This window comes from Ovis aries, chromosome 1, assembly GCF_016772045.2.
Source record: "Ovis aries strain OAR_USU_Benz2616 breed Rambouillet chromosome 1, ARS-UI_Ramb_v3.0, whole genome shotgun sequence".
Lineage (NCBI taxonomy): Eukaryota > Metazoa > Chordata > Mammalia > Artiodactyla > Bovidae > Ovis > Ovis aries.
In genome coordinates, this window is record NC_056054.1 from 242,670,277 (window position 1) to 242,697,025 (window position 26,749).

Below are 26,749 nucleotides of genomic sequence, written 5' to 3' on the forward strand. Positions count from 1 at the left end.
GGAAAACATCTTCAACAAATAGTGCTGGAACCACTAGATATTCCTATGTACAAGAAAAAGTTGGACTTCTACCTCACAGTATACACAAAATTTAACTCAAGGGATGAAAGATCCAAATGTAAGAGCTAAAACACTATTAGAAAAACCAGAGGAATAAATCATTCTGATTTTGGATTAGAAAGTGATCTCTTAAATATAACAGCTATAGTACAAGCAAATGACAAAAATTTTGTACTACATCAAAATTATAAACTTTTGTGCTTAGTGGACATCATCAAGAAAGTTAAAGACAACCTACAAAATGGGAGAAAATATTTGCAAATCTTATGTTTTATAATGGGATTTTAAAACTGTCACAGTTCAACAATAAAAATGCAAGTATTCAATAACATAAGGAAAAAATGCATAAGAATTTGAAGAGAGTTCTTCAAAGAAGATATACAAGTGGCCAATAAAACATGAAAGGTTGCTCATGAACATTAGTTCAGTTCAGTTCAGTTCATTTCAGTCGCTCAGTCATGTCCGACACTTTGCGACCCCATGAATTGCAGCACACCAGGCCTCCCTGTCCATCACCAACTCCTGGAGTTCACTCAGACTCATGTCCATCGAGTCAGTGATGCCATCCAGCTATCTCATCCTCTGTCATCCCCTCCTCCTGTCCCCTGTCCTTCCCAGCATCAGAGTCTTTTCCACTGAGTCAACTCTTCGCATGAGGTGGCCAAAGTACTGGAGTTTCAGCTTTAGCATCATTCCTTCCAAAGAAATCCCAGGGCTGATCTCCTTCAGAATGGACTGGTTGGATCTCCTTGCAGTCCAAGGGACTCTCAAGAGTCTTCTCCAACACCACAGTTCAAAAGCATCAATTCTTTGGCACTCAGCCTTCTTCACAGTCCAACTCTCACATCCATACATGACTACTGGAAAAACCATAGCCTTGACTAGACGGACCTCAGTCGGCAAAGTAATGTCTCTGCTTTTGAATATGCTATCTAGGTTGGTCATAACTTTTCTTCCAAGGAGTAAGCGTCTAGACACCTCCAAATTTAAACCTATAGCTACTAGATGACCCAATTAAACTAAAAAAAAAGAAGAAGAAAGAACATAGCTCTTCAATTTGCATTTTCCTCTTTTCCTAGGATCCTTTCTTCACTTCTCTTAACGTCAACTCTCATTTCATAGCCTGATTCTTTAGACTGCAACCTATTATTTAAAACTCACTTTTGTTTTCAGTAATAAATATTTTTCCAAAATACATCTTTCTCTCACTACAACTGATAGTCATGTCTTACATTAATTTTGTGATGTCTTGTTTGTTTTATTTTTTAACATATCAATACCTGAGAGTAAAACATATATTTGCCCCTAAACAAAGTAAGTAAATTGTTCAATACTTTTAATGTGTTTATCATCACTATTAGAATCATTTTTTAAAACTTTGAGCTGGAAGCATGGGTTTGTAAATTTATTTCATAGATTTAATCCTGATGCAAGCTGAAGAAAATACAGAGAATAATGAGAATTTAATAAATGCCAATTAGAAAATTTTGACTCCATATATATTTGTTCTGTTAGGACATGGCACTACAGTTAGCACCCCAAACCTCATTTTTAAATAGTTTATCTGGTCTTTATGCAGGATAAAATGTTTTCATGTCCACCATAACATATCCCTCAACAGTGGAGGGGAAATGTTTATCCAGTCACTGTCAAATGATTCTGAGCCTAAAGATTTAATTTTATTTAAATAGATCAAGGCCACATAGGAATGTGTATAACAAACACTCAGTTTATTACTCTTATATTAACTGGGGACTTCTTGTAGTCCTGAGGTTCCTTTTTTTTTTTTTTTTTCTTGAGAGATAGACTCTGTAAATAAAACCATAAATATTTCAATTGAGAACACTTTAAAAAAATATGGATGATGTTCACCATTTAATTTAATGCTTACCATTAAATGAAGAAAAACTAAACCTGAATTGAGGTTGATTCCTGTCTCTAACCATGTTAATGTTTCTGTAATGTTAGATTTTGAAGACAAAAGGAGAAATCTTTCCAATCTGTCACAGTCTTGAGTATTTACATAATCTCGATTATGGCTTTTTGTAATATACAACCCAGGACACACTGGATGCAAACATCAGGGTCAACAGCGAACTGTCCACCTGGATTAGAATATTTGACTCAGGTACAATAATGTGTTTCTTAATTTAGTTGATGGAAAATAATATGAAGTTCGATAGTTTCAAAATATTATTTGTTACTGGAAAATATTTTTACTATAGATTAAAATACTACACTTATAACTTCAAAAATTTTACATTTTATTTAATTTTAGTTTCTGATTGAGGCAGTAAACATAATTTAAATACAGTCATTTCTTTGGAGAAAGAAATGGCAACCCACTCCAGTATTCCTGCCTGGAAAATCCCATGGACAGAAGGTCCTGGCAGCCTACAGTCCATGGGGTTGCAAAGAGTTGGACATGACTGAGTGACTGAGCACATCCCTCGGCATCTATGGGGAATTGGTTTCAGGACCAGCCTGGCAGATACCAAAACCACAGGGTTCTCAAGTCCCAGAGCCCACCCTCTGAATATGTGGTTTGGTGTCCACAGATACAACCAACTGTGGATCATAAACAGGGCATGGTCAGAGGTTACCTGAATCTGCAGATGTAGAACCAAGAACTGTATGCTGACTATATAGTTACTCAAAAGAATCTGCTTATAAGCAGACCCTAATAGTTCAGACAATGTCTCTTAAGGCCCAACTATGGTAAAACATTGTTTTTTTATAAATTTATCATCTGGGAAACTTATTTACAAGGCAACCCACTCCAGTACTCTTGCCTGGAGAATCCCATGGAGGGAGGAGCCTGGTAGGCTACAGTCCATGGGGTCGCAAAGAGTCAGACACGACTGAGCAACAAACTACTACTACTTTTTAAAACAGGAACCTGGATTTGGGGAATGTAAGTAAAAATTACTTAAGGACTCTTCAGTTCATCTAATGCTTAGATAGTACAAGCCTGGTTTACAAATGTAAAATATGAACACTAATATTAGAAAAAATATCTATTCTCCACAAAATTTAATGATAGAGAATAATTATCTTTGTGACATCAATTCTGATTTAATTTCCTGTAGGGCTATCTCTGAATAATAAACTTTGGCATTTCACATTACTAATTACTGGCTACATCTTATTTTTTAACTCTTTAAAAGTGAAACAGTATGCATGTTCCTTCTTAAAAAGGTTATTTACATTTTCAGTGCTTAATTGTAAATTTGTTCCAAACACTAATAAAAATCTAATTTCATTTTTTAATATGGGCAAAAACTACAAGAAACTTTTTACTTTAAATTGCAATACAGATATTTCTCTCTGAATTTCAAAAATATATTTCATAAAATTATTTAAAAATTTTTGTGAACAATAATGTTGAGACATTAACAATAGAGCAAAGAGAATACACTTTATAGATTATCTGATAATATTTTGTCATTTCCTTTTTCTATGGTAAAAAATATTAAAACTTCACATGTAGACTCATATAAAGGTATGATATTTGACAGAAAAAAATGAGAATTCTTGATAATGAATCAATTACTTTAAATATCCTAAATGTAAGTATGAATGTATATAAGTATTGTTATGTGCTTTAAATTTAGTTTGATTACTCCATTCCACATATGTTTATTTTCTACTGTAATAGATAAATCACTTATTCGTGTGTCAACGTTTTGATCTGGAAGGTATGTACCAAATGCACTGATATATTAATTCTTAAATATGTAATTTGTTTTGCTATAGATCTACCAATCCCTATAAATTAAAGTGCTTCTTTTGTCTGAAAAAAACTAAACCTTGAAATATACGGAGATTGTATAGAAGATCTTGAGATGATGCAAACATGAATATGATCATAGTCTTCTCATGGGAAGAGAGGCAGAAAGATATTGGCTCCAGATTATAACTGAAAATTCTAGTCTGCATTAGTCTTGCTAAGAGCAGGTCCATTTCCTGAAAACATTCACCCGTCCTGAATTCCTTTAAGATAGGTATTTGAGAGAAGCAATGATTTCAGATTCTTCGGGAATTCTGAATAGAAACAGGATACAAGTAAAGTAATGGGGAGTCCAATCCACTCTTTAGTCTGAGAAATTAAACTGTCCTTTAGAATGCAACTGTTTACCTTTATCTCAACTTAATACCAAGATACATTGCTAAGTATAAAAAGCAGTTAGAAAGTAGTGCATATTGTAGTTTGTGAGTGTATGTGTATATAAAATACATTTAGTCTTTGCATATGTTTAAGATTTCTCTAGAATAATGCATATGAAATTGGAGAAAGGAGAAGGAATACAATAAGCCTAGAAGGAAGAATTATTTTAAATGTTATGTTCTTTGCATTTTTGAATTTGTGCCATGCATATGTAATTTCTAACCATAAAAGGAAATGAAATTTAAAAGGAAGCCAGAAGGTTTTTTTTTTCATAAATTTTGAGTTATAGTCTATCTGTGAATGTTAAATAAAAATGAATACATTCTAAATATGTTGGTACAATATGAAGACATAATTATGTTCATTTTTATGAATTATGTTCACTTTTTAACGGTTAGTGGAAAATATTGTAACTAAGTTTCAAAGGTCGATATTAAAACAAAATGTTAAACGTATATTAGAACAACATATATTCATTATACATATATTCACTAAAGAACATTTTAAATTAAGAAAAGCAGAAGATAACCATCTATGCAAAACTACTGATAAAGCTGTTCTGAAGCCTTTTAAAAAATATTCCTTTGATGAGGCTTTTTGAAATCATTTTTACTCATTGTCCATGAAATAAAATATATTGAATATAGTTCCCTGTGCTATACAGGAAGATCTTGTTTTCCTGTTTTATGTATAGTAGTATAAATGTGTTAATTCCAAACTCCTAGTTTATCTCTCCCCACGTCCCTGCCCTGCTTTCGATTTAGGTAACCATAATTTCATTTTCTATGTCTTTGAATCTAGTTTTGTTTTATAAATAAGTTCATTTGTATCATTTTTTAGATTCCACATATTCAGATATCCTATCAAGAGATATCATATATTATTTGTGTTTATCTGAGTAACTTCACTTAATATGATTATGTCTATCCATGTTACTGCAAATGGCATTTTATGGCTGAGTAGTATTTCTGTTGTATATATACACCACATCATCTTCATTCAATCATCTACTGATATACATTTAGGTTTGCTTCCGTGTTGTGGCTATTGTAAATAGTGCTGCTATGAACACCAAGGTGTATGTATCTTTTCAAATAGAGTTTTCTCCAAACGTATGTCCAGGAGTGGCACTGCAGGATGATTTGGTGCTAGTTTTAGTTTTTTAAGGAGCTCTTAAAGTGGCTCTACCAATTTACATTTCCACAAACAATTTAGGAAGGTTCCCTTTTTTTCCACACCCTCTCCATTTGTCATTGTAGACTTTCTAATGATGGCTATTCTGACTAGTGTGAGGTGATACTTCATTGTGGTTTTGATTTACATCTCTCTAATAATTAGTGATGCTGAGTTCTCTACAGATATATGCCCAGGAGTGAGACTGCAAGATCATATAGTAAGGAACTATTTTTAGCTTTGTAAGGAACCAACATAATGTTCTCCATAGTGGCTGTACCAATTTACACCCTGACCAATAATGTAAGAGGGTTTCTCTTTTTCACACCTTCTCCAGAATTTATCATTTATAGACGTTTGAATGCTTGCCCATTCTGACAGGTGTGAGATGATACTTCATTGTAGTTCTGTTTGCATTTCTCTAATAATTAGTGATATTTAATATCTTTTCATGTGCTTATCAGCCATCTGTATGTCTCTTTCAGAGAAATGATTATATAGATCTTCAGCCCCTTTTTAACTGAGTTGTGTTCTTTTTGACTTTTAGCTGTGTAAGCCATTCATATATTTTGGAAATTTGATCCATTGTCAGTAGCATCATTTGCAAATATTTTCTCCCAGTCCTTAGGTTGTCTTTCCATTTTGCTTATGGTTTCCTTAGCTGTGAAGAAGGCAGATACAAAAAATTCTTACTACAATTTATGTCAAAGAGGGTTTGGCCTATGTTTTCCTCTAGGAGTTTTATGGTATCCAATCTTACATTTAGGTCTTTAATCTATTTTGAGTTTATTTTTGTATACAGTGTTAGAGAATATTTTAATTTCATTCCTTTACATATAGCTGTTCAGTTTTATCAGCATCATTTATTGAAAATACTGTCTTTTTTTCCATTGTATATTCTTACCTTCTTTGTTACAGATTAACTGACTGTGTCAGTTTATTTCTGGGCTTTCCATCCTGTTGCATTGATGTATATGTCTGTTTTTGTGCTACACTGCTTTGAATACAATAGCTTTGCAATATAGTTTGAAATCAGGGAGTTTGATTCCTCCAACTCCATTCTTCTTTCCCAAAATTGTTTTAGTTATCCGAGGTAATTTTTGTTTTCATACAAATTTTGAGATTTTATTTTTGTTCTAGTTTTGTGGGTAAAAAAAATGCCATTGATACTTGATAGGGATTGCACTGAATTTATAGTATAATCATTTTAACAATACTGATTCTTTCAATACAAAACCACTGTATATATTTCCATCATTTGTGTCATCTTTATTTCCTTCATCAGCATCTTAGTTTTCAGACTACAGGTCTTTTGTCTCTTAGGTAGGTATATACCTAGGTATTTTATTCTTTCTGATGCTACAATAAATGGGATAATTTCCTTAAATTTTCTGTCTGATCTTTTGTTGTTAGTGTACAGAAATGCAAAAGATGTCTGTAAATAAATTTTGTATTCTGCAACTTCAACAGATTCATTGTGAGCTCTAATAATTTTCTGGTAGCTTGCTTAGAATTTTCCCTATGTTTTCCCATCATGTTTTCAGCAAACAGTGATAGTTTTACTTCTTCTTTTCCAGTTTGGATTCCTTTTATTTCTTTTTCTTCTGTGATTGTCATGGCTAGGACCTCATAAATATGTTGAATGAAAGTGATGATAGTGCATTCTTGTCTTGTTCCTAATCTTAGAGGAAATGCTTTCACCTCTTCACCACTGAATATGGTGGTAGCTGTGGATTTGTCACATATGGCGTTTATCCCTGGTGCTTCATAAGGTAAAGAATCTGCCTGCAATGCAGGATACTGAAAGGTTGTTGTTGAATGAAAAAAAGATGCCGTGATTCTTGGCCCCTGAAGGAGAAGAATTCAATCCAGGGCCAGAGACAAGGCTTGATCGTTCAGAGCTTTTGTGTAATAAAGGTTTATTAAAGTATAAAGGAGATAGAGAAAGCTTCTGACATAGGCATCAGAAGGGGGCAGAAAAAATACCCCTCTGCTAGTCTTTAGCTGGATATTATATAGTCACTAGCAGTCTCTTAATGAAAGAAACAGAAGGCAATGGCAACCCACTCCAGTAATCTGCCTGGAAAATCCCATGGATGGAGGATCCTGGTAGGCTGAAGTCCATGGGTTCACGAAGAGTTGGACACGACTGAGTGACTCCACTTCACTTTTCCTTTCATGCGTTGGAGAAGGAAATGGCAACCACTCCAGTATTCTTGCCTGGAGAATCCCAGGGACAGGGGAGCCTGGCGGGCTGCCATCTATGGGGTCACACAGAGTCGGACATGACTGAAGTGACTTAGCAATGAAAGAAAAGAATGTCTTAAAACTCAGAATGGCACCAGGCTCCTCACCCATAAGATGCATTTTGGGATAATCTTGGCACCAAATGGTTTATCCTGGGCCATAAAATGATTAACTTGAGTCTTGAAGAAGGACAGATCACCATACAAATAGTTTCATTTACATAGATTAGGGGAACAATATCTGAGTATAACATGCTGGTTTGTCAAGGAGGTTCTGAGCCAAGAGGCGGAACAACTTGAAGACAGAGTATGGAGTAAATGCACAGTATGTTAGCATAGCTTAAGATAAACATTTCCAGAAGAGAAATGCATTGGTTATCTCTAGGTTTGAGAATAGTTAACTTCAGGTGAAACCAGGTGTCATTATGGCAGCACAGTGTTTTAAGAGAAACCTCCTTTTAAAATTCTAATAGATGGAGAAATATACCATGTTCATGGATCGGAAGAATCAATATAGTGAAAACGAGTATACTACCCAGAGCAATCTATAGATTCAATGCAATCCCTATCAAGTTACCAACGGTATTTTTCACAGAACTAAAACAAATAATTTCACAATTTGTATGGAAATACAAAAAACCTCGAATAGCCAAAGCAATCTTGAGAAAGAAGAATGGAACTGGAGGAATCAACCTGCCTGACTTTAGGCTCTATGACAAAGCCAGTCATCAAAGACAGAAATATAGATCAATGGAACAAAATAGAAAGCCCAGAGATAAATCCACACACCTATGGACACCTTATCTTTGACAAAGTGGCAAGAATATACAATGGAGTAAAGACAATCTCTTTAACAAGTGGTGCTGGGAAAACTGGGCAACCACGTGTAAAAGAATGAAACTAGAACACTTTCTAACACCATACACAAATATAAACTCAAAATGGGTTAAAGATCTAAACGTAAGATCAGAAACTATAAAACCCCTAGAGGAGAACATAGGCAAAACACTCTCCGACATAAATCACAGCAGGATCCTCTATGACCCACCTCCCAGAATATTGGAAATAAAAGCAAAAATAAACAAATGAGACCTAATTAAATTTAAATGCTTCTGCACAACAAAGGAAATTATAAGCAAGGTGAAAAGACAGCCTTCTGAATGGGAGAAAATAATAGCAAATGAAGCAACTGACAAACAACTAATCTCAAAAATATACAAGCAACTCATGCATCTCAACTCCAGAAAAATAAATGACCCAATCAAAAAATGGGCCAAAGAACTAAACAGACATTTCTCCAAAGAAGACATATGGGTGGCTAACAAACACATGAAAAGATGCTCAACATCACTCATTATCAGAAAAATGCAAATCAAAACCACAATGAGGTACCATTTCATGCCAGTCAGAATGGCTGCAATCCAAAAGTCCACAAGCAATAAATGCTGCAGAGGGTGTGGAGAAAAGGGAACCCTCTTACACTGTTGGTGGGAATGCAAACTAGTAAAGCCGCCATGGAGAAGAGTGTTGAGATTCCTTAAAAAACTGGAAATAGAACTACCTTATGACCCAGCAGTCCCACTGCTCGGCATACACACCAAGGAAACCAGAATTGAAAGAGACACATGTATCCCAATGTTCATCACAACACTGTTTATAATAGCCAGGACATGGAAGCAACCTAGATGTCCATCAGCAGATGAATGGATAAGAAAGCTGTGGTACATATACACAATGGAGTATTACACAGCCATTAAAAAGAATACATCTGAATCAGTTCTAATGAGGTGGATGAAACTGGAGCCAATTATACAGAGTGAAGTAAGCCAAAAAGAAAAACACCAATATAGTATACTAATGCATATATATGGAATTTAGAAAGATGGCAATGATAACCCTGTATGCAAGACAGCAAAAGAGACACAGATGTATAAAACAGTCTTTTGGACTCTGTGGGAGAGGGAGAGGGTGGGATGATTTGGGAGAATGGCATTGAAACATGTATAATATCATATAAGAAACTAATTGGCAGTCCAGGTTCGATGCAGGATACAGGATGCTTAGGGCCCCGTGCACTGGGATGACCCAGAGGGATGGTATGGGGAGGGAAGTAGTAGGGGGGTTCCGGATGCGGAACACGTGTACACCTGTGGCAGATTCATGTTGATGTATGGCAAAACCAATACAATATTGTAAAGTAATTAGCCTCCAATTACAATAAATAAATTTAAATTTAAATAAATAAATTTGTATGGAGAAGGGAAAAATCTTGCTAGCTTGTTTCCTCCTGTTGCTTAAGAGAGATAAAAATGTCTGACACCTGCAGGCTATTTCCTCCATTTGGAGATCCCTGACCTTCCTGCCTGTTACCCTCTCAATACCCAGGTTAGATCTCTGGATCAGGAAGATCCCTGGAGAAGGGAATATCTACCCACTCCAGTATTCTTTCCCTGGGAATTCCATGAAAAGAGGAGCCTGGCAGGCTACCGTCTATAGAGTCACAAAGAGTTGGACATGACTTAGCAACTAACACTTTCACTTTCATATTCCCTCTATGTCCAGTTTCTGAAGATTTTTTTACAATAAATGGATATTTAATTTTATCAAAAGCATTTTCTGCCTCTATTGAGATGATCATGTCTGTTTTATTTTTCAATTTATTAATGTGGTATATCACATTTAACGAGCTGCAGATATTGAAAAATCATTGCAAACTTGGGGTAAAACACACATGATTATGGTGTATGATCCTCTTAATGTATTGCTGGAATCAGTTTGCTAGTATTTTGTTGATGATTTTGCATCTATATTTATCAGTGATACCTGTAATTTTTTGTGTGTGTGCGATATCTTTGGTATCAGGGTGATTGTGGCCTTTTAGAGTGATTTCAAAAGTGTTCGTTTCTCTGCAGTTTTTTTGGATTAATTTCAGAATTAGTTAAATCTTCTCTAAATGTTTGGTAGAATTCACCTGTGAAGCCATCTGGTCCTGAATTTTGTTTGTTGGGAGTTTTAAAATTACTGATTCAATATTTTTTGTTCCTTCTTGGTTCAGTCTGAGATTGTATCTTTCTGAGACTTCTTCCGTTTCTCCTAGAGTATCCATTTTATTGGCATATAGTTGCTCATACTAGTCTTTTCTAATCCTTTGTATTTCGGTGGTTTAGGCTGTAACTTCTTATTCATTTCTGATTTTACTGATGTGGGCCTTTTTTTTTTTTTTTTGGATGAGTCTGGTTAAAAGCTTACCAATTTTATCTTTTTTAAGAAACAGCTTTTAGTTTCATTGATTTTTTTCTGTTGCTTTTCAATCTCTTCTATTTCTGCTTTTATATTTCTGATTCCTTTCCTTATACTCACTTTGGGTTTTCTTTGTTATTCTTTCTCTAGTTGCTTTAGGCATAAGGTTAGGTTGTTTATTTGAGATTTTTCTCATTTCCTTAGGTGAGATTTTAAAGTTATAAACTGGCCTCTCAGAAATACTTTTGTTGCATCCCATAGATTTGGATTGTTGTGTTTTCATTTATTGCTAGGTATTTTTAAAATTTCCTCTTTGATTTCTTCATTAATCCACTGAATGATTAGTAGCATATCATTTAGCCTCCATGGGTTTGTCTTTTTCGTGTGTGTGCCCCCGCCCCCCCCCCCCCCCCCCACCACGTTGTTGATTTCTAGCCTCATATTGTTGTGCAAAGAAAAGAGCCTTCATGTGGTTTCAATTTTCTTGAATTTATGTAGCCTTTCTTCGTGGCCCATCTTGTGATTTACCCTGGATAATGCTGCATGTGCACTTGAAAAGAATGTGTATTCTGCTGCTTTTGGCAGCAGAATGTTGGAATGCTCAGTTAAATCTGTCTGGTCTAGTGTGTCATTTAAAGCCTCTATTTTTACTGATTTTACTGTCTGGATGATCTGTTCATTGATGTAAGTGGGATGCTAAAGTTCCCCAAATTATTATGTTGTAACTGTTCATACCAGACCACCTGACCTGCCTCTTGAGAAATCTGTATGCAGGTCAGGAAGCAACAGTTAGAACTGGACATGAAACAACAGACTGGTTCCAAATAGGAAAAGGAGTATGTCAAGGCTGTATATTGTCACCCTGCTTATTTAACTTCTATGCAGAGTACATCATGAGAAACGCTGGGCTGGAAGAAGCACAAGCTGGAATCAAGATTGCTGGGAGAAATATCAATAACTTCAGATATGCAGATGACACCACCCTTATGGCAGAAAGTGAAGAGGAACTAAAAAGCCTCTTGATGAAAGTGAAAATGGAGAGTGAAAAAGTTGGCTTAAAGCTCAACATTCAGAAAACGAAGATCATGGCATCCAGTCCCATCACTTCATGGGAAATAAATGGGGAAACAGTGGAAACAGAGTCAGACTTTATTTTGGGGGGCTCCAAAATCACTGCAGATGGTGATTGCAGCCATGAAATTCAAAGACGCTTACTCCTTGGAAGGAAAGTTATGACCAACCTAGATAGCATATTCAAAAGCAGAGACATTACTTTGCCAACTAAGGTCCGTCTAGTCAAGGCTATGGTTTTTCCAGTGGTCATGTATGGATGTGAGAGTTGAACTGTGAAGAAGGCTGAGCACCGAAGAACTGATGCTTTTGAACTGTGGTGTTGGAGAAGACTCTTGAGAGTCCCTTGGACTGCAAGGAGATCCAACCAGTCCATTCTGAAGGAGATCAGCCCTGGGATATCTCTGGAAGGAATGATGCTAAAGCTGAAACTCCAGTACTTTAGCCACCTCATGCGAAGAGTTGACTCATTGGAAAAGACTGATGCTGGGAGGAATTGGGTGCAGGAGGAGAAGGGGACGACAGAGGATGAGATGGCTGGATGGTATCACTGACTCGATGGACATGAGTCTGAGTGAACTCCAGGAGTTGGTGATGGACAGGGAAGCCTGGCATGCTACGATTCATGGGGTCACAAAGAGTCGGACACAACTGAGCAACCGAACTGAACTGTTCATTTCTCCTTTTATATCTGTTACTATTTGCCTTATGTACTGAGGTACTTCTATGTTGGGTGCATACATATTTATAGTATTTTCTTCTTGAATTGATCCCTTGATTATTATGTATCATCCTTCTTTGTCTCTTCTAACAGTGTTTAAAGTCTATTTTGTCTGATATAAGTATTGCTTGCTATTTCAGTATTCGATTTCTATTTCTGTGGAATACCTTTTTCCATCCCCTCACTTTCAATCTGTATGTGTCTTTACATCTGAAAGGAGTCATTTTTAGGTAGAAAATATATGAGTCCTCCTGGTTTTATATCCATTCAACCAGTCTAGGTCTATTTGTTGAAGCATTCAGTCCACTTACACTTAAGGTAATCATTGATGAATATGTTCCTAACGACATTCTTTCAATTGTCTTGGATTTGTAGATCTTTTTCTTCATTTTCTCTTTTGTTCTCTTGTGATTTGATGACTATCTTTAGTATTGTGTTTGGAGTTTCTTTTTCTTTTCTGAGTGTATATCTATTAAAGATTATTGTTTTACAGTTACCATGGTGAAACCCAGCATTTTAAATAGATACCCAATAATTCTCAAGAAGGGATAATACATATTACCTTTCGCTGTTAAACATTTACTTTGCTTCCATTTTATTTTTTCTAAGTTGTGTAGCAGTAAATATTTGGTACAGAGAGCGATTTTTAAATTTTTAGAAGTTTTTGTGTGATCAGGGGAGTAAGATTATTAGGACAAAAGATAATATTTCCATTTTCTTGCCAAAAAAAAAGGTGAATTCATTATCTTATGTGGACGATATATGAGAGTGCTCACTGTCTCCCCTAATTTAAGTGAAATATTTTTGCTTGGTTTCTATTAGCCAGATTGAAGACTAATAAAGTCATTTTCATGACCTATAGGAAGAAAACTGGAGAGGAGCAATTTTTTTTAAAGTAACTCAAAGCCTATAGTTACAGGTTAATTTCCCTGAACTTCAAAAATGAAATGCTATGCATGGAATTTTAGCATAAAAGGAACCAGAGAACAGCTACCATTTCTTTTATTTTTCTATATGGGGAAACTAAGAAAGTAGTGAAGAACATTCCTTAAAGCCAAGGGGTTTCTTACTCAACATTATGCAACTTATTTGTATTTGAACATAATTTGGTATGCAGTGTATACAGATCATATACATATTATTCATAATCACCATTTTATTTCATTCTTTAGTAGTCAGTCCCTTTGAAACTAATAAAACATATGATGTCATGAATAATCAAGGACAACGACTTTACTTTGCAGAAGAGAAAAGTAATTGTTTCATCAGACACCTCTGTGGACCTTCAAGGCCCTTTACCATGACAATTTATGATAATGTAGGATGTGATGTCATTACTCTGCATAAAGCTCTAAGATGGAGCTGTTGCTGGAGTAACTGCTGCCTACAAAAGGTCAGTAAATATTATTTCTACAATGTGATTAAAATGTATTTGAGTTCCTTCAAAAAAGCCTCAACACTGGGAAGTATATTAAAATTAAAACACTGGGACAAAGGATAATCTGGAATAAAATATGTCAGAGTGAGAATTATATAATATCTCATACTGTCAGAATAAGACCCATGTGTAACACTGTAAATATTTTTCCGGCAACGAAAGTTAAAAGAAGTTTAGATTTTTAGAAGTTTTCTATTGTAAAATATCATTGTGACTTTTCCAAACTTTAAACATCTTATTTTGTATTGTTGGTTAACAATTTTGTGGTAGCTTAAGGTAAACAGTGAAGGGACTCAGCCATTTATATACATGTATCTATTCTCCCCTAAACCTCTCTCCCATCTAGGCTGGCATATAACATTGAGTAGAATTTCATGTGCTATGCAATAGGCCCTTGTTGGTTATCCATTTAAAATATAGCAGTGTGTAGTGTGTACATGTGGAGAAGGAAATGGCAACCCACTCCAGTATTCTTGCCTAGAGAATTTCAGAAGAGCCTGATGGGCTGCTGTCCATAGCGTTGCACAGAGTTGGACATGACTGAAGCGATTTAGCATGCATGTATGCATTAGAGGAGGAAATGGCGACCCACTCCAGTATTCTTGCCTGGAAAATCCCAGGGACAGAGGAGCCTGGTGGGCTGCTGTCTATGGGGTTGCACAGAGTTGGACACGACTGAAGCGACTTAGCAGCAGCAGCAGCAGTGTGTACATGATCTTCCCAAAATGCTAACTATCCCTTCCCCCTGCAACCATAAGTCATTTTCTAAGTGAGTCTCTTTCTGTTTTGTAAGTTCATTTATATCATTTCTTTTTAGATTCCACATATAAGGAGTGTCATAAGCTATTTCTCCTTCTCTGTCTGACTTCACTCAATATGACAGTCTCCAGGACCATCCACGTTGCTGCAAACGGCATTATTTCATTCTTTTTAATGGCTGAGCAATATTTAGTTGTATATATGTACCACATCTTCTTTATCCATTCCTCTGTTTATGGGCATTTAGGTTGTTTCCATGTCTTGGCTATTGTAAAGAGTGCTACAATGAACACTGGGGTGCATGTATCTTTTTCGATAATGTTTATCTCCAGATGTATGCCCAGGAGTGGAACTGCAAGGTCACAGGGTAGCTGTTTTTAGTTTTCTAAGGATCTTCTATACTATTCTCCATATTGCATTTCCCTGTGTGTATTTATTAGCTACTGAATATATAGTGTTTAAGTCTTTTGCCCTTCCTAAACTAAGCCAATTCATCTTACTGAGTTAGTTATACGCATTCTTTAGATAGTGTGAATACAAACCTTTTCTCAGATATGTGCATTGCCAATATTGTACCCAGGATTATGGCTTGGCTTTTCATTTTATCACCCTTGGAAAAAAGGAGGGTTTCAATTTTGATAAAATCTAATTTATCATATATATTCTCTTATGGCCCATGCCTTTAAGAAATTACCTAAAAAAATTTGCCTATCACAAAATAGCAAAGACTTCCTTATATTTCTTCCAGAAATTATATATTTAAGTCTAGTTCCATCTGAAGTTAATTTTTTGTACCTGTGAGGGAACAGCTGAGATTTCTTTTTTATTATTTAATGTCCAATTTTTTGAACACTATGTTTTGAAAAAAGACTACCCTTACCATAGAATTGTCTTTTATATCTTTGAAAATAAATTGTCAATATATGTGTGTACCTTTTTCTGGAATCTGCTCTCTTCCACTGTTCCACTGATCTGTTGTTGTTGTTATTGTTTAGTCACTAAGTCGTGTTCAATTCCTTGTGACCCCATGGACTGCAGCATGCCAGGCTTCCTTGTCCTTCACTAACTCCCAGGGTTTACACTGATCTATACATATAGCTGTATACAGATATGTCCCCTTATGCCAATACTACATTGTACTGAGTACCTAGCTTTAAAGTCTTAATACTAGCCAGTATAAGCATTCTAATTTTAGTTTGCTTTTTTAAAATTGTTTGATTCTGTTAAGTACTTTGCACATATAAGTTTCAAAAGAATATTTCATATTACTTGAAACTTCATGCCTAGATAATGATTTGGATGGCATTGAATCTATTTGTTAATTTTGGGAAATAGTGGTTTATTTGGCTCCCCAGGTGGGCTCAATGGTAAAGAATGAAGGAGGTACAGGAAACACAGGTTCAATCCCTGGGTCAGGAAGATCCCCTGGAGTAGGAAATTGCAACCCACTCCAGTATTCTTGCCTGGAACATTCTGTGGACAGAGGAGCCTGGAGGGGTACAGTCCATGGGGTCGCAAAGAGTTGGACAAAACTGAGACACTGAGCATGATTTATTTTACTTATTTATTTATTTTAATTTTTGGTTGTGCTGGATCTTAGTTACTGTGTGTGGGCTTTCTCTAGTTGTGTAGAGCAAGGGCTACTCTTTAGTTGTGGTGCATGGGCATCTCATTGCAGTGGCTTCTCTTGTTGCATAGCACAGGCTCTAGACTCATGGGTTTTAGTAGTTGCAGCATGCAGGCTCAGTAGTTGTGGCACATGGGCTTAGTTGTTCCACAGCATATGGAATCTTCCTGGACGAGAGACTGAACCAGTCTCCCCTACATTGGCAGGCAGATTCTTATCCACCGTGCCAGCAGGGAATTTCAGGAAGTGTTTTTTTACTAATATAATATCTTTGCTTGATGACTATGGTATAGCTCTCCTTAGATTTAGGTCTTCTTTAATAACTCCTGGTATTTATTTTCAGTACATAGTCTTATAAGTACCCTATTAGGACTAAATGAATATTTAGTCCTAAATATTAAAAATACTAAAAATATTTCACATTTTTAGATACAATTAAATGAATGTGAAAGTTGCTCAGTCATGTCCGACTCTTTGCAAGCCCATGGACAATAAAGTCCATGGAATTCTCCAGGACAGAATACTGGAGTGGGTAGCCTTTCCCTTCTCCAAGGGATCTTCCCAACCCAGGGGTCAAACCCAGGTCTCCCACACTGCAGGCAGATTCTTTACCAGCTGAGCTACAAGGAAGATACAACTAAAAATATATTCAAATTAAATATTTCATTTGTGTTGCTCACATATAGAAAAACAATTGAGCCTTGATTATTGATCCCTTACCCTTTGACAGCCAAAAATCACTTATGAATTCTATTAGGAATTTATATATTCCTTAAGGTTTTCTCCAAGTACATAATAAGAAAAAAACTTTTACTTTTGCTTTTCTTATCTGTATGCTTTTTATTTATATGTGTATATGTATAAATGTCACATTTATTTATTGTCAACTTTCTAGTCAAGAAAACTATTATAATATTGAACATAAGTAAGAAAGGATAGTCTTGCCTTTTGTACTGATTTTTAAGATCTAATCTTTATCATTAAGTATGACATTCTTCCGTAGTTTTTTTACATATAAAAAACTTTGTTTCATATACTTTCTTAGGTTGAGGAACCTCTCATTTATTCCTAGTTTTCTGAGTTTATATCATAAATAAATTATGTATTTTGTCAAATATTTTTCCACATCTACTCATTTGATTATGACTTTTTTAATCTGTGATTATGTAAACTGCATCAAATGATCTTTTTAAATGTTAAATCAACTTGACATTCTTGAGGTAAATTGCACTTGTACACATTTGTTATTCTTTTTATATATTTCTGGATTCACTTTGCTAATAGTTTGTGTTTATGTATATGATATATATGCCTGTATTATTCCTTTAAGTTTTTGTGTGGCTTCGGAACCAGGATAATGTTGGTTTCATAAAGAAAGTTGGAACTATTCCTTATTTGTTTCTAAAAAAGCTTGTGTAGGATTTGTATTATTATCTTATTTAAATATTTTATTATGTTCTTTCAGTTCAGTTTAGTTGCTCAGTCGTGTCCGACTCTTTGCAACCCCATGAACTGCAGCACGCCAGGCCCCTCTGTCCATCACAAACTCCTGGAGTCCACCCAAACCCATGTCCATTGAGTCAGTGATGCCATCCAGCCATCTCATCCTCTGTCGTCCCCTTCTCCTCCTGCCCTCAATCTTTCCCAGCATCAGGGTCTTTTCCAATGAGTCAGCTCTTCGTATCAGGTGGCCAAAGTATTGGAATTTCAGCTTCAACAACAGTCCTTCCAATGAACACGGAGGACTGATCTCCTTTAGGATGGCCTGGTTGGATCTCCTTGCAGTCCAAGGGACCCTCAAGAGTCTTCTCCAACACCACAGTTCAAAAGCATCAATTCTTTGGGACTCAGCTTTCTTCACAGTCCAACTCTCACATCCGTACATGGCCACTGGAAAAACCATAGCCTTGGCTAGACGGACCTTAGTTGGCAAAGTAATGTCCCTGCTTTTCAATATGCTATCTAGGTTGGTCATAACTTTCCTTCCAAAGAATAAGCATCTTTTAATTTCATGGCTGCAGTCACCATCCACAGTGATTTTGGAACCCATAAAAATAAAGTCAGCCACTGTTTCCACTGTTTCCCATCTATTTCCCAGGAAGTGATGGGACCGGATGCCATGATCTTCATTTTCTGAATGTTGAGCTTTAAGCCAACTTTTTCACTCTCCTCTTTCAACTTCATCAAGAGGCTTTTTAGTTCCTCTTCACTTTCTGCCATAAGGGTGGTGTCTTTAGTGAAGCTATTTCAGTCTGTAATAGTGGGTGTGTGAAGGATTTTAGACTTATATTCAAAACTTGTTTTAAATATATATATAGATAATCAGGTTTTCTTTTTCTTCTTAAGTCCATTTTTGTAATTTGTTTCTTTCAAAGGATTTGTCTATAGAAGCTGTTGAATTTTAATTGGCATAAAGTTGTTAATATATTCTTTACTTTCCTTTTAAGTTTGCAGATTATGTAGTAATAGCTCCCTTTTCATTTCAAACAGCAGTAATTTGTGTTTTCTTTCTTTTTTCATGTTTAGCTTAAGGAACTTTACTTTTGGTTTTGTTTTCTCTTTTTTGGTCCATTTCCTGTTTCATTTTTTTCCTCTAATCTTTTATTATTTCTTCCACAATTTCTCCTACCTCCTTAAAATAGGAACTTTTATTAAAAAGTCTTCACAACCTTGTACAGCACGTACTGGGGCCAGACCTCAAATAAAAAGCCACAAAAAATCAAGAAACTCTCAACCAGTGCCATTCCCTTTTTCCAGATGTTGAGTCATGTCGTTTTTATCTTCAGAATCATTTTAAGAGATTCTAATAGGAGGGCAGAATTCTAGGAATTTCCCTTCTGTTTGATTGTGTAATGTTAGGAATATGGTTTCTTGGTTCTTTTTGAGATTTACCTTCTCTTTACACCATTTCCACCTTTACCTGAACTTCTCTTTCTTTAACCTAGATCTTCCTGTCTTATGCAGTTTTTATTCTACTCTCTGTTATGAAAGGGAATCTTGGATGGATGACATTGTAAAAAGTTATGTCTAGACATCAGCCCCAGTAGGTCCCCCCATCGTCTTCTTGTACTGACAATGGAGGCAGTAGGGGCTGTGCTGTCGCATCCCATTTTCAGTTATGTTTCTCAGACTGGTCCTTTGAGATTCTTTTTTTTTCTCTTATTGATTCTTGCCAAATGAAACACCTCCCATGACAAGAGTTATCCGCATATGTTTGTAAAGTACTTCTCCCTCTGTTTATACTATTTTATTTTCTTTTAAATTTATTTATTTTAACTGAAGGCTACTTATCTTCTGAGGGGGATCTGTTTCTCTTTGTGATGATACTGGTGAGTGGTATCTGGATTCCTTGTATCTCAGGAGTTATCTTGCTGCTGTCACTTGTTTTACTACATCTACTTGTATTTTGAGATGTGAGGCTATAATTTTTCCATCTACTTTGATAAAGAATTTCACAGTGGTTTTGTTTGGTTTAGCAATCATACTTACTGTGTCCTTTCTATGAGGATTTTGAGAAGACTCATAAACTATATCACCACTACCACCTTATTCACTTAAGGTCTTATTTTTTGATAGAATAATAAATACATATGTATATATAAAAAGGAGGAAGTTAAAGAGGAAAGGAGAAAGAGAAGGTGGGAGAAAGAAAAAAATAAAGTTAGCAGAAGTATATTCAGGAAAAATAATGTCTGTCAAACTCTTAGTTCCCATGTCTGCTTTATTCTTCTTCAGAAGCAGCTGCTATTATGAGTTAAAGAATTATTCTATGAACATTTGTATAATAGATGCATCAGTTCACTTCAGTTCAGTTGCTCAGTCTGTCTGACTCTTTGCGACCCCATGAATCCCAGCTCGCCAGGCCTCCCTGTCCATCACCAACTCTCGGAGTTCACTCAAACTCATGTCCATCGAGTCAGTGATGCCATCCAGCCATCTCATCCTCTGTCGTCCCCTTCTCCTCCTGCCCCCAATCCCTCCTAGCATCAGTCTTTTCCAATGAGTCAATTTTTCACATCAGGTGGCCAAAGTATTGGAATTTCAGCTTCAGCATCAGTCCTTCCAATGAACACCCAGGACTGATCTCCTTTAGAATGGGCTGGTTGGATCTCCTTGCAGTCCAAGGGACTCTCAAGAGTCTTCTCCAACATCACAGTTCAAACGCATCAATTCTTTGGCGCTCAGCTTTCTTCACAGTCCAACTCTCACTTCCATACATGACCACTGGAAAAACCATAGCCTTGACTAGATGGACCTTTGTTGGCAAAGTAATGTCTCTGCTTTTCAATATGCTATCTAGGCTGGTCATAACTTTCCTTTGAAGGAGTAAGTGTCTTTTAATTTCATGGCCGCAATCACCATTTGCAGTGGCTTTGGAGCCCAAAAAACTAAAGTCTGACACTGTTTCCACTGTTTCTCCATCTATTTTCCATGGAGTGATGGGACATCAGATGCCATGATCTTCGTTTTCTGAATGTTGAGCTTTAAGCCAAGTTTTTCACTCTCCTCTTTCACTTTCCTCAAGAGGCTTTTTAGTTCCTCTTCACTTTCTGCCATAAGGGTGGTGTCATCTGCATATCTGAAGTTATTAATATTTCTCCCAGCAATCTTGATTCTAGTTTGTGCTTCTTCAAGCCCAGAATTTCTCATGATGTACTCTGCATAGAAGTTGAATAAACAGTGTGACAATATACAGCCTTGATGGACTCCTTTTCCTATTTGGGACCAGTCTGTTGTTTCATGTCCAGTTCTAACTGTTGCTTCCTGACCTGCATACAGATTTCTCAAGAGGCAGGTCAGGTGCTCTGGTGTTCCCATCTCTTTCAGAATTTTCCACAGTTTATTGTGATCCACACAGTCAAAGGCTTTGGCATAGTCAATAAAGCAGAAACAGATGTTTTTCTGGAACTCTCTTGCTTTTTCCATGATCCAGCGGATGTTGGCAATTTGATCTCTGGTTCCTCTGCCTTTTCTAAAACCAGCTTGAACATCAGGAAGTTCGTGGTTCACGTATTGCTGAAGCCTGGCTTGGAGAATTTTAAGCATTACTTTACTAGCATGTGAGATGAGTGCAATTGTGCAGTAGAAGGAATGTTTGAGCATTGTTTGGCATTGCCTTTCTTTGGGATTGGAATGAAAACTGACCTTGTCCAGTCCTGTGGCCACTGTTGAGTTTTCCAAAATTGCTGGCCTATTGAGTGCAGCACTTTCACTGCATCATCTTTTAGGATTTGAAGTAGCTCAACTGGAATTCCATCACCTCCACTAGCTTTGTTTGTAGTGAGGCTTTCTACGGCCCACATTCCAGGATGTCTGGCACTAGGTGAGTGATCACACCATCATGATTATCTTGGCTGTGAAGCTCTTTTTTGTACAGTTCTTCTGTGTATTCTTGCCACCTCTTCTTAATATCTTCTGCTTCTGTTAGGTCCATACCATTTCTTTCCTTTATCGAGCCCATCTCTGCATGAAATGTACTTATGCTTATCTATCTATCTATCTATATATACTCACATATATATGTGTGTGTCTGTTTGAGGTGTGTTTGTAACACGGTAGATATTTTTTTGCAATTTTTTAACTTAAAGATTATATTGGTATGTATAGAACTTCCTCAATCTCATAAATGGTTGCATAATAAGCCATTTTATGGGTGATATGCCATAATTTATTCAACTAGTCTATTGATTTTTATGAACTGGATTTTAAATCACAATGAGCATAAAGAACTTCAATGAAGTCATATTTGTATTGTCATAAAGGTACAAAAGTTCTTGGCATATTGGATAATAAACAGTTTTGGTGTGATTTGTGCTTTTAAGGCATATCTAATAGGCATAAAAATTTAAAAAGTGATCCTCATAAGCACCAACTGTTATTATCATCCCTCTTTTACAAGTGGAAAATTAATTTCAGAGAGGTGAGTGATCTGTCCATATTTCATGTGGTTAGTGAGCAGCAGCATTAGATCTCAATTCAGGGATTTCAACATCCAAATTCTTCTTTTTCACTTCCATGCACGTGGGCTAAGTTGCTTCAGTTGTGTCCAACTCCTTGCAACCCTATGGACTGTAGCTCATCAGGCTCCTCTGCCCATGGGATTCTCCAGGCAAGAATACTGGAGTGGATTGCCATGCCCTCCTCCAGGGGATCTTCCTGGCCCAGGGATCGAACCTGCATCTCTTGCATCTCTTGCATTGGCAGTCGGGTTCTTTACCATACCACCACCTAGAAAGCCCTTTCACTTCTGCATCAGTCCCCAAATATAGGGCATGCCTAAAACTCAAGAGTTCTGTTCACATATACAAAAACTTAAGTAAAAGGTGGCATATAAGTAAATATAGTATTATTTACAAATCAAATATATCTAATTTGATTAATACTATATGTTTTTTAATATTTTGTAGCTAAAAGTTGAGGCGCCTCCTGGAGAAATAATTGGATATATTTATCAATACTATCACCCATTTTTGCCAATGTTTAAAATAAAAAATGAAAATAAGGAGAATTTAATGAAAATCAGAGGGCCATGTGTGGTTTCTAGCTGTCTCAAAGATCTAAATTTTAATGTGAGTAATTCATTATGTTTTAGGATATCATGCTCAAATTAGTTAATAATTTGATACTTTTCTAATGCAGATAATTAAGGTGATTAAAACAAAATTAAAACGTTATAATTATTACTATACCTATTTGCTTAATTTTAAAATTGAATTTTTAATTCATAATTTCTTTGCTTAATTAAGCCCTACAGTTTGTGAAGCTTATAAGGCATCTTTTAATCTATATTTTAAGTGTTTAACTATCAAACAAGAAGCTTTGTATCTAATATTTGAAAATATGGAAAAAGAAAATTACCTTTATTTCAATAGATAATGACATAATCCAGCATTAATTATAACTAATATATTAATGCTAAATTTTATAAAATTCTGAAATTGCTATGATATAATTTTGTTAATCTTTTATGTGCTTACTGATTTACTTCTCATAAAATGGCCAACATTCAGATAATAATTTAGGAAGTAAACTACTAAATATAGTTAATAAAACTAACCCACTACAGTTGTTTAAATCTGTAGATTCCTAATCAACAGAGAATATTGTCTTGGTATGATAAGATATTCTATTTGAAAAATGTACTGCTTGTCAGCCTTTTATCAAGGATACTTCGCTTGTTTTAATATCTGAAACGTATAATCAGAAATTTGGACACAGTTAAAATGCTACCTGAGTTTTTTCCTCCTCTAGAATTATGTCAGTTCAGTTTAGTGATGCTAATTCTGATTGGCACTTACATGCACTGATTAAAGAAGGCATACTTAAAAATTAATTATAATAATAATGCTTTATTTGAAATTTTAATAAAATGAGCATACAGGACTCTTATTTTTCTATTTCAAGTTGAAAACCAGTGGAACAGGGTGTTCTGTGCTTAAAACTCTGGAAGGTAAAGCTACTTTGCCTCATTTTTTAATAATACCAGTGTTTTATCTCACATTATGGTACAGTAAATTGTACTTTATTCTACTGTCTTAAGAACTTTCTCTACGGTATTTAATATACTTCCTATTCCCTCTAAATTTGAAACAAAGCCATTTTATAGTTGGCACTTGTAGGTAACCTCCAAGAGTAAGGAACAAGAAAAGGAGGTAATGATTCTGTGAGAAACTCATCTTGTGCACAAATGTGGGCAAATCTTTTAATACTTTTGGTTATGAAAAAGAGGAGACATGTAAAGCGGCAGCTGGTTATAGAGCAGGACTAGGGTGTGGCAAATAAGATGTTTGTCTCAGGTAAAAAATTACAAGGGGTACCAAAAAACCTGATAATTAAGATAAATGATACCTAAATATATTTTTAACATCAAAATTAATGCAAAAGTCTATTATAAACAAATACCAAACTTTAGATAAGACAGAAACTAACTGCATCTATATGACCTGTCTCCCTGTATTACCATAAACCTGTTCCTGAGTGGGTCAGGGCACAGAGTGGACAGGGAGGTATATTTATGAAAGGTGTTTCCTTAGTACGCTTTGATTTTAAAGGAAACAAGCCAAATTGGAGGAAAACTGTGGAGAAACAACATAAACTGAATATTTGATGAACTTTGTCTCTTACTTGGTATGGAACCTAAGGCATACAGGGAACTGGTCTTGAACAGGCGTAGAAATGGCCCATTCATCACACTAGAAAGGAAGCAGGGAGTGTTGGTGCACATAGAATAACTTCCTAGGCTGGTGTGTGCAAGTTTAGTAAGTTCCTGTCCAGTTGCTCCTATTTTCTCCTCAGTGGAAACGATAAGCTATTTTGCTGAGGGTAATAGGGAAAGATGTGTTCACAGTTCTGGAAAAACTGGATGTTTGACATAATCATGTAAAAATCTTCCATATTTCTATTCCCCAATTTCCTTAGCATTACTTACAAGGCTAGGCAGACCTAGTCCTCCATACCTCTTTTCTTACTCATTTTCTACCACTATCTCCTTTACTCATTTTGCTCCAGCCATGTTCCTTCCTAAATCACAGCCTTTTTACATATAGCTGACTCTCTCTAGGAGGCTCTCATTTTCCCTATTCCTCTGTCACTAGGAATTTCCCTATTCCTACCAATCCTCCAAATCTCAGCTCAAATGATGCTTTGCCTAAGAAGTTTTCTCTAAAATCATCCCTCCAGTTCTTTCAGTCTGCCTATTATCTCCCTATTATACTCCATCATATCACACTTCCTTTCCCTTCTGGCATTCATTACAAAATAAGCAGTGGAATTTATCACAGATGAATTGTTTTATATTTACATGAGTATCTCTTATGTTGAGAAATAATATTAGCTGGTACGAGAAGTTGTACTCTAGGGAGTCTAAATGAGTAAAGGAAAAAAGGGCATAAGGAAACTGCAGAGGGATTCAGAAAATTAGGATCTCTTAGGAAAGAGTTGGCTGTGCGGAAGAGCTGAAAAGCTAGTGGTTTTCACTTCACAATTAAATGGATTCCCCAATCAAATTTAAGCAAATTATATATATTAATATAATTTTATATAATATGCATTATATATAAAACATACATATATATACATAATATATGTATGTATACACACATATACATAAAATCACTTGTATCCAATCAATTTGAAAATTTTCCTTTAGGTAGACATTGTCTGTACATGTTTTTAGAGGCTATCTTCTGATCTTATTGAATATTCTTTTTATTTCAGGGTACATCATTATTATATTATAACTCATATGGGTCATATGTAATTACTAAAATTGATGTAGCAATGCCTGTTGTTTTTATTTCAGGGGTTTTAATCTAAGATTTAAAATATTTTTTTTAATTTTAGTTATTGTCCCTGGATGAAGAAATGATTATTGGTAAGATTTCAAATCAGTGGATTGGATTTATGAGAGAACTTTTCACCAATACCAATACATTTGGGATCCAGTTTCCATTTGATGTTGATGTCAGAATAAAAGCATTGATGCTTGGAGCAAGTTTCCTCATTGTGAGTCTATTTTCATTCTATTTTAGCTGCACATTAATTTTCTGAGATTATCACTATACTTTTGCTATTATTTCTCCTCAAATCACCTAGATCAATTGCAATCTGTGCTTTTGGTCTAGTCCTAGGTCCCCAAATTACATCATGGATTGAGTGTTCACACTGCAAAGGAAATAAAAGCTAGAATGTCCTGGAAATGTAATCATTAGAGTTGAATTCCTTTGCCCTAATGAAAAATAAGAATACTTCACTGAAAATAAGAATACAATGTTTCATTCAATGTAATTTACTGTTATTTTTTCAGTGGTAAGAATCCATTTGCCAGTGCAGGAGACTCAGGAGACTTAACTTCAGTCTCTGGGTCAGCAAGATCCTTTGGAGGAGGAAATGGCAACCCACTCCAATATTCTTGCCTGGGAAATCCCACGGACTGAGGAGTCTGATAGTCTATGGTCCATGGGGTTGCAAAGAGTCAGACATAACTGAGCGACTGACCACATACATACACCAAGAATTTAAAATTTTATAATAAGAACTTTTTAAAACAGTTCATTGAAAAAGGTAATATTGCTCATTTGGAGACCATAGATATGTAGAAATATTTAAAAAGAATTTGTCATTCTTGATTTTATTGGGTCTTAGGAGAAAATGAATATAGCAACTGTCTTCATTCTCCAAATATTATGAAATAACAGGAAATGGCAGAAGAAGTATGCAGGGATGTGTCATACAGTATTAAGTAATT

At 35.6% G+C, this 26,749-nt stretch overlaps 1 protein-coding gene across 1 annotated transcript in view; it reads left to right on the top strand.

Moving 5' to 3' along the window:
* Positions 1-2,095: 2,095 nt before the first annotated feature.
* LOC101103112 (phospholipid scramblase 1) overlaps positions 2,096-26,749 on the top strand; it is a 33,404-nt gene continuing 8,750 nt past the window's right edge. Inside the window, exons 1-6 of the mRNA XM_027959555.2 lie at positions 2,096-2,188; positions 3,719-3,758; positions 13,852-14,072; positions 22,911-23,072; positions 25,846-26,007; positions 26,309-26,310. Of these exons, the coding sequence (XP_027815356.2) occupies positions 2,096-2,188; positions 3,719-3,758; positions 13,852-14,072; positions 22,911-23,072; positions 25,846-26,007; positions 26,309-26,310 (680 nt within the window). The remainder of the gene's footprint in view (positions 2,189-3,718; positions 3,759-13,851; positions 14,073-22,910; positions 23,073-25,845; positions 26,008-26,308; positions 26,311-26,749) is intronic.